A 9640-nucleotide genomic window follows, 5' to 3' on the forward strand; every position below is an offset into this window, starting at 1 on the left:
GTTTTTCTATAGGCTGCTCTCCTCCACGTCCCACCTCATTAGCATTTAATGTTATACACACCAAAATGTCATTGTGGGACTGGCAAAAAGTGGCTGTAATTCTGCATCAAGGCTGAGACTTCAGATATAGTATTAGGAGACTAATATAAAAGTAAAAAAAATTAATGTCAAGGGACCTTTAAATAACGCTTCTGTTGCAAAATTGTGAAATAAAGTGCTGCTGAACTTCATATTTGTTGTTCAAGGTGCAGTGCAAGTCAGATTTTAGACATTTACTGCTTGAGACCTGGTTATAGAGAAGGGTACTGATAAGCCTATACAAGCCTAATGAGTTACCTCACCATTCAACATTCTTTACATTGTAAACTTATTTATTGCATGCCCAGGCATTCTGCTTGGACCTGGGGTACAGTAGAGGACTATTGGCATCTGATCAGTGTGGGCAGCTAGTATGACACGTGTTAAAATGTTCCTTTAATGAAGACTGAGGGAAAACATTTTAAATAATCAGACCAGGTAACATGGTTGGTAACAGAGCTATCGACCACTCACATATGCATTATGTTGTTGTTGGTCGTTTAAAAATCTTAAAGCGCAAGCATGACGATCATGTGAAATTTCTGGATAAAACAATCATCTGGAACCACATGACTAAGCCAAGTATCACAAGTTCTCACCACGACCGCTAAATAGCCACAGTCTGGCAGATATTTTCATTCCAGCCCCTGTCTTCAATCTTACTGCTGTTGAGTAAGAAAGGAAAAATAAAAATCCGTAGCCCTGGGCTCAATACATGTCAACCAAGCAAAACAATAACTAGAAGTTCACCTTTTAACAAGAAATTGTGTGTTTTCACACGGTAGCCTGACACATTAATCTAAAAATGTCACTGTGCATCAAGGACACGGGTCACAATTGCCCGGTCTATTGCAGCCTCTAATTTCCAGTTATATTGAAACAGTTGGCAAAGACTACAATGTACACCGTGTTGCAAAAACGTCCAACACCAGACAGCACAGACTGCAGTAGCTGGGACACGCTACTACAATTTGGCCTAAAGGCTGCTGCCCTGATTTCAACCCCATTGAAGGTCTGTGGACCAAAATATTATCTACAAGAATTAGGTCTAGAAGCTTGGAGAATAGTCTGAAGCATCTTTATGGAAAAAAAACACTTGCACACACACACGCACACACACACACACGCACGCACACACGCGCACACACACACACACACACACACGCACACACACACATATAGTGTTGATTAGATAAAATCGGTAATTGATTGCCACATGCCCCATGGGAGGCAGTCTCTGACTGCCCGTGTGTTCGTGCCGGGTCGAACGTCCTCGGCAGAAACCCCATGTGGCCTGAACAGTGGTGTCCACTACCACAGTCCTCGCGCTCATCAGCATCCTCGCTGCTGATGGGAACTGACAGGGGGCACTCACAGGCCTACGGGATCCCAAAATTAAAAATAAAGAGAAAGGGGCATGGAGCCTCTACAAGGGGTGGAGTGATGCCTGGCAGCAGCAGGAAAATATTTTACAGCCTTATTTCACAAGGTCACATGTGAGAGGAAATCTAGGCCAAACTCACCTGAAGAAATAAGGTGGCACATTAGGGACAGACTGAGAAAGGAAGAAAATTTATGAAGCCAGCAGAGTAAAAAGGCAGAAACTGGAACAGTCATGTATCATTGAGGGGCCGGGGGGTTATTTAGGTTATTACAGGTTATATATAACATTAGAGTTTGCAGCTTCAGAACTAAAATACAAATCAGTGTTCATTTCCACCAGAGGCTGGCATCCATCCGGAATTAACGTTGACCTGAAATGTACCAGCCAAGACCCGAAGAATAGGGAATAGCTGAATATTGCAGATCTACAGGTACAGCACAGGGATATGAACTAAAAAAAAGATCAAGTTTTTTGTGATTGTGATACACAGCACGTGGTGAACACAAACAAAATGTGTCCTCTGCTTTTAACCATCACCCATGGTGAGTAGTGGGCAGTCATGAAAGGTTCCCGGGGAGCAGTGTGTGGGGACGATACCTTGCTCAAGGGGACCTCAGTGGCACCTTGGCAGTTTGAGATTTGAACCGGTTACGAGTCTGATTCCATAACCACTGCCACAAAAAGTTATACTACTACACTTTCAAAAAAATAATAAGTTGGGTGGTTTATGAATCATGTGACTCCAAAGGTCTACCAAGCAACCACTTTTTCTGACCATTTTTGTTTCTGTGTGTTGCAAATGCTTAACATGGGATTTTTAATTAGACATACAAATGCAACTGGAATGACCTTCAACTGGCCGTACATGGGCATGGTTACATTCTTATCTCAATCCATCCCCTTCCTACCCTCGATGCGGAAGCAGTTGCCTTGGCGGGGCAACACTGAGGTCAATGCAGGTTATTCCAGGTTTGCTGTTACAGCTGCTATTGTAGTAGCAGGTTATCAAGAGCTGTAACTGAGGACGTGCATCTACTGTTGCAGTTATGGTACGGGGTCGATATAAAACCACATAAAAATAGTCTATAATTAGCTCAATTTCATTATGCCTTTCCTTCAGATTCTCCAAAAGGAAGAATCATTATGTCCTAAATCCTTCAAACAATTTCCCATTACATTAATTAGCACTATCTAGAGCAAATATTTCACATTAGAATGTTGTTTAGAAAGCATAACTGTTTTGTAGCACAGGTCATGTTAAAAATTTGAACTCACTGCATGACACGGTGAAAAGCTACTTCAAAAGTTCCCCTCAAATCCAAATGAACAGGTTTGGGAGAGGGACGTTCCATGAGCTGGTGAGCTGGATTTCCTGTATAATAATCCTGTTCATCAATATGCTGAGGCGTGCTATGAGATTAAAACAGGGCTCCGACTTTCAATGGTACTATTACTTCTTATCCCACCTTATCCCAAATCTCCAGTCCAAAGACAAACCCGGGTTACAACAAACTCTAAAATAAAAATAAATACTCGTCCCTTCACATTAAAACCCTGACAAGAAGGGATCACATTTCAACTGGATGCTAAACAGGTCATTCACAGCAGAACCTCTCATTTCAAAACACACACACACACACACACACACACACAAGTCAGACAGACTTGACCTTGGGGTGAAAAAAAGTCAGAGCGAGACAAAAAGGAAAACAACCAAGTAAAGTTTGCGGTTGGGGGAGGCTGATGGAGCCGGATGAACGCACTGTGAAAGAAAGGCGTAGCTAAGTAAACGCTTCCAGGTCTTTCTAAAAACAGACTGGGGAGGCCGATGCCTCAACGCGCTCATATTTACCAGCCGGTAGCGGTGTTGTGTTGCTGTATTTGTGTGGTGTGTGTTGAGCGCCTGGGAACGTGCGAAACACAAGAGGCGAAAAAAATCAATGGCTCCTTTGCAGCAGTCACAACATACACTGTTACCAACAGCTTTTGTTGGTAACCCAACTCCGCTGGTTCGGCCTCGACGGGTTTGGAAATGGCTCATTAAGCCATAGGGGTGTAACAGCAACTTGTAGAGTTTTAAACTCATTTATTCTCACTGGAAACTTCACTGGAAGCTCTAAAGAATGAATGAATGAGTGAATGAATGAGTGAATGTATTAGTTTTGCCTAACGGCAGCGAAGCTGTAATAAGCGGAGCACACGCAGGCCTGTGACGGCAGGGGAAGTCGTATATATTTCCGTTTACTTGGACCTAGAGGGTCTTCTTGGCAGCGGGGAGGGGGGTTCCGGATCAAGGCCATCTTTCCCGCATCGAATCCTTGCCCCGCGTGCATCTGCACACACGAACTGTTGTTTTAACTAGTAATCGGGGGCCTGATTAGGCAGGAGCTCATGTGTTGACTTTTCACATGTAATCTCCAGCTTGCCTCGTCCTGCTGCTAACTAAACAGAAACTGAGGGAGGAGGGGGGACCCCTAGGCCTTCCGACACGGCTAATGGGTATTGAAATATCCGGGCCTTTTGTTGCCGATGTCCAGCCATGAGCACTCAGCTAACCCAAGGGCTTTAAACAGGCCGGGCAGGGTGACCGTGGGGAGGCCCAGGCAGACTGGGCTAGACAAAACAGCACATCCCCCTCTACCTCCACTAACAGAGCCGCTCGTCTCTCCCACAGTCCTCAGAGTCCTGCGGGGACCGCCGCGCCGCCCCAGCACCAGGAGCTCCAGGTTTATCTGATGTATTAAACATTTATTGAAATAGTTTTTTAATGCACTGCTGGCCAAGCTGCTGACTCTAATAGTTAAGGTCCTATGGTCTTGTAATAACATATGATGTTTTGTGCAATACGGTTTCTGTCCAAATTTTGTTTGCTGCACATTTTCTTGAAATAGATAACGCAACCTGCCACAATTGCTAGTTCAGATGATTACATAAAGCTGTATAGTCACTTTCATTAGTTAAATAAAAAAAAAAACATAAGTCTATACAAGTTTTTTTTGGTTTACATGATTTCACTGCCACTCTTTGATGAGACTGATCCCCCTGACTGATCGCAACATTTAGACAGACAGTCAATCAAATGCAAGCATCAAATTTACAACAACGCATCTTTACGCACATCATAGACTGTCAAAAATCCCATCATGTGTGTCAAACATCTCACCAAAGCAGGAGGTGTTAGCTAGGGTACAAAAAAACACTGCTTCAGTGATTACCAATGAACCACACTTCAGTATTTGCAGCTGTTTAATGTTCTACAACTGTATTTCATGGGGTGCAAAAAATTGTTTGCACTGCAAATGTCACGAGGAGCCAGTGTTCACAGACACACCTGTGAATAAGATCTGTATTGCACCAAAATATTCTCTGTAGAAAACAATCCAGTTGAAGGAGAATAAAGAATTTGTTGCACTCTTTCTACAAAAGGGGATCTTAACCCCTCCCCCAAGTCGCCTAATCATCCTAATTTATAACATACAGCTTCTCAAAAATAAGGTGGGGTACGATTGGGTGGGGAAAGGTGGCTTTTTGACCCCTTGAGAAGAAGTCCTTTTTTTTTTTTTTTTTTTTTTAAAGCATTCCTGTGCTACTTGCCTGGCAACCACATCTTATGAACAACTCATAACAGACATTATAAAGCCAGCCTTTATTAAAAGATTTACATTCTTCTGGAACAAGGGCAATTTATTTCACACTGACACTTGAAATTCCCCATGACGTTAGAATACAAATGTTTTTATCTAAATAACATTGTGACATGGGTTTCATTACTATTATCGCAGTGCTGTCCCAATAATATATGCCATTTTAAAAGACAGAATTATATTATGAATGATTTAGCCAGTCTGATCACCCTGACTGCACAATAAAAGGTCTATTTTATCAAGTGTCACATTTCACACTGAAATGCCACTGGCTCCCTCGGCCAAACTCCTTAACCGCCATGTAGTCACCCAGGACCTCCATTTTTAAGACCAGGCCCCGACAGCATCACCTTGGCAGCAGCAACCTATGGCAATTCACTCTGAAGAACCCTGCTTTCACTCACAGGACCTCTGGAAGCCTGGAAGCTGGTGACTTCTTCAGAAAGAGTGTGAAGATGAGATGAGAGCAGCAGTTAACCACGACTGAGAGTTATGCGTAAAATAAGCCACACACAAAATTACTATGATACACAAAAAAAAAAAAAAACAAAACCCCACACATACAACACGTTTTTCAGAACAAGTGAATGTAATGCCTCTGTATCCAATTTTAAAACCAGAAATGGTCAATTTGCTAATTTACAGGGGGGGGGTACAATCCAAAAGTAGGACAGTATGCCAGGCTTAAGCCACGTCAGTCTTAGGGCTGACACTAAACACAACAGATTCTGGCTTGAAGGGAGGCTGTAGCACGTGGATGAACCGTGTACAGCAGGTGTGGGCGTGTAAACTGATAACCTGACAAAGTAAAATAGGTGATTTATTTTGCCCCAACACTTCGCTCACATGCAAGGTATCTGGTCCTGCATCAGACAGACTCCCTACTGTAAACCAAGAATGTCAGAACTCCTGCCACATCCGCTGGAAAGGCAAACAAATTCATTGTGACCCATGGGTTGGTCACACCCACTGGAGTGGGCGTTCAGACGCATTATGTTCCAAAGGAAACTTGCGTCCGCAAGTGGTCAAATCTGACCTAGTGGATTCTCAAGACAGGTGAAATGCAGTAAAATTGTTCTGTACGTTTTGTCTCTGTACATGTTATGCAGGTTAAATAACAGTATTATGCTTTGGGGACGAGGGAATTTGTTTGTCCAGATCGAATATTACTGACAGGAGTAACATGACCTCTTAACCACGAGCTTCAAAGAGAAACTGTCCCCACTGCAAATGGGCAACTTCAAAAAGAGCAAAAGCGGAGCGCTTTTGAAATGGTCAACCGATGAAAACTCAAATTTACAGCCTGTTTGATCTTTCGTCATCCAGAAGAGAGCTACGTTAAATCGAGACAAACTTTCCGACTGAACATCTGCTTTCGGGGGCCGTTGCGAAACACCTGTAAGTGACGAGGGAACGGCTTGTACCAGCGATATTTACTCCACCAGGTGGCAGGGGGATGAGTACCTGTCTGCGATGTCCTTCATCCCACCTGAGGGGACACGTCCACGAATGAGTCAGGCCCCTGACAAAAAAGTACGTACATCTGATCTGACTCAAAGAACCTCAGACGAAGAACAGCTAGGCCTTCTCAGGATTACAGGCATGCACCGAGGCTGCAGTCAGCTGACTGAGACAATCTGAAGCCCCGTGCTGACATTTCAACCAAAGGACAAAACATTCTAAACAGACAACAACTGAAACAGAGGCATCCAGAGGTCTATAACATACAGAACAAAGCAACAGATAAGTAAAGAACTGATACAAATTGAGGAAATGAGGCCCTGGCTTTAAATTCAATATGCAAGTTTAAGACACACATACACACACATCTATTAAAAATCATGTGGCATACAAGGCTTAACCCCAAATCTGTCCATTCTAATGATTCCACTGCTGTCTTGCATTCCACATTCCATAATACAAGTTCCCCATATATATTTTTTTTAGGCTTTTATATCTGCAGCACTAGAAAAAAAAAAAATGCTATATGTCCCACACTGTACGCCACCGAGCTGAATGTGATAAGACATCCATTAAATAAAGACGGCATTTTGGCAGTAATTAAATAGAAGCATTAAATATAAGCATGGGCTATGCTATGCTGCCCATGACAGCAATATGAATGGAATGAGTCCTGTGGTTGACTATGGTACTGGTCATAAGGTACAACAACACAATTTAAGCTATTTGCTCCTGACCCACTGCCATGGAGGCATGAGTATAATTGGGTGGATGAGGGCAAGTACCATTACGTTTTTTTTTTTTTTTTTTTTTTTTTTTTTTAACAATAGAGCTCATCTCTCTTTCCATCGGTTTCTTTACCTGTCAACGTCCCATTCAGCTCTCATAATCTGTACAGTTGCAAAAGCCAGCATCTCGTGTTGCAACAGACTCTCAGAGTACAATATTCTTTCCCGAACAAGCCGTCATTCAGCCGGACACAATCCCTGACGTTCTCGCGTGATGCCGTCCCCTGATCTTAAAACCCAACGTCTTTAATATTTAACCGACGCCGGCCCTTTGAAAACGGTTAAAAATACACAGGGGCCACATTTCAAACGACCCCCAGGTGTCACATGCGCTGAAAACCCGCACCACCCTTCATTCCTCACGCCGACCTTGGCTATTTATATCCGCCTAAATTGTGTTTGAAACAGAAGTGTTTGGAAAATTAGGCCCTAAGGTCAGTCTCAAACAACGGCTTTTAAAGCCAAACACATAGAAGGGCCAGCAAATGCCTGGACAACACACACACACACACACACACACATATATATGTAGAGAGAGAAAGAGAACCCATACCAGGATTTAATGATGAGAAAAGGTGCGGGACCCGGGTTCGAATGTCTGGATTCGTGCCACTGCACATATTTACCTGCTAGATGACTAAATAAAACAATGAGCGTTCCATATGGAAGGTGTCCAAAGTTATAAAACGCAGCCTTGTTGCACACACACACTACAGTCCAATAAATAAAGACATTTCCATGATTACGGATCATTGACCAGCAAATCACTCGCAAATTAACTACAAATTTTTTGGCACAAAATTTTTTGGCGAATAATAAAAATTTGCGAGCAACAATTTGCACAAATGAATAGATGTTATGCCTACAGGGGTTTAACGCGGAGTTTCGGTTCTTTAACAATTCCGTGTATTTGATGCTTGCATGCATGCATAGTACAAAAAGATTTTTAATCGCAAAAAAAACACGCGCACACACGCACGGATCCAGAAACATGCGGTGCTGGAATTAAAAAAAAAAATGTTAATAAAACCAATGAATAAACCTGGACGGAGCGACTTCACTCCCCACGCGGAACCGGGGCAACGTGCGCTGCGTGGGCTGCTCTGCTCAACACGACCAGGCTGCCCGGAAAATGGCACAAAAACGTCGGCTGCGACGCGGACTCACCAGTGGTGCGGCGCGCCGGTCAGTTCCGCCGAAGCTCCGGCGGCACCATTGTCGGCGCCGAGGTGCTCGCTGCTGCCTTTAAACGAACTTTTCGACAATTCCTGAGCGCTGTCCGCCGGCTCCGCGGGCTCCGTCGGGGGCTCGGGCGGCGGGACAGCGGGAGTCCGCTGCAGCGAAGTCGCCTGCGCGGCGCTGGGAGAGGAGACGGACAAGTAGTGCAGCTGCGCCGATATCGGCGCGGTCCCGGTCTCGGGAGACAGCAGCAGCGCCTCGGCTCTATCCAGGTCCACGCTCCGCACTTTCCGCAGGTCCCTGCGCCTCCATTGCGAACTCTCCGCGGCGCCGCGCTTCGCTTTCGCGGGACCGCCCGTGGGGCCGGGGGCGGGCGAGCTTCCCTGAGCGCCGCTGCTCGACTCCAACGCGCCCGACGACGAGGACGAGGTCCGGCTCCCCGCCGTCGCCATTTTCCGTGCTGAATTTTGGCCACTTAATGGGCTGAGTGGGAGAGGAGAGGAGCGGAGGGAGCGGGGGGAGGAGCGAGGGCTCTGTTTACATGCGGCTGCGCGCGCACGCGCCCTGCGTAACCTGCGTAACGTGCGCGCGCGCGCGCGAGCGCGGCCAAAAGTTCCCAAAGTTTTGGTCGCTCCGTCAAGCGCGTGTTCTGCGCAGATTTGTGAACGTGCACAATAATTGAGATAACGTTACGGGTTCGAAATGTTAAAAAGTCTTTACATACACAATATATGTACAACAGCTTCCATGTTTGTTGCTTGTCTTACAGTATGCATATAGTATTGCCCTATGATAATTATTGTGTGTTATAAAATATTTTAATTTGCAATTAATTTCCCTTTGGTGACAGACTCACGGGTTTCATAGAGAGAGGAAAAAGTTTGGCAACATATCGTGATTCAACCCCTTTTAAAGCATTTTAAATTGCATCTTTGTGTGTTTATATATTGAAATGGATATTACATTTGCACAATGCAATGCACACACAGTTTCAGACGTCTGAATCTAAAGATAATCCAAGTAGGTGTAACATGAATGCAAAAATTCAAAGTAATCCAGTTTCCCCAGCTGATTAAATTTGTGAATTTGCTTCAAACAGCATGAAT

General features: G+C 44.4%; 1 protein-coding gene across 3 annotated transcripts in view; it reads right to left on the reverse strand.

Annotated features, from left to right (window-relative positions):
- The window catches only part of map3k1 (mitogen-activated protein kinase kinase kinase 1, E3 ubiquitin protein ligase), a 31215-nt gene extending 22188 nt beyond the window's left edge, over positions 1 to 9027 (reverse strand). For 2 of the 3 annotated variants that reach the window (XM_028974350.1, XM_028974349.1), the window contains exon 1: positions 8523 to 9027. In XM_028974350.1, the coding sequence (XP_028830183.1) occupies positions 8523 to 8986 (464 nt within the window). In that variant the 5' untranslated portion in view covers positions 8987 to 9027. Of the gene's footprint in view, positions 1 to 7428; positions 7560 to 8522 lie in introns of those variants that run through there. The other variant, XM_028974352.1, reaches the window with a different exon arrangement.
- Between the last annotated feature and the right edge of the window lie 613 nt (positions 9028 to 9640).

The sequence above is a fragment of the Denticeps clupeoides genome, chromosome 3, assembly GCF_900700375.1.
Source record: "Denticeps clupeoides chromosome 3, fDenClu1.1, whole genome shotgun sequence".
In the NCBI taxonomy this organism is placed as follows: domain Eukaryota; kingdom Metazoa; phylum Chordata; class Actinopteri; order Clupeiformes; family Denticipitidae; genus Denticeps; species Denticeps clupeoides.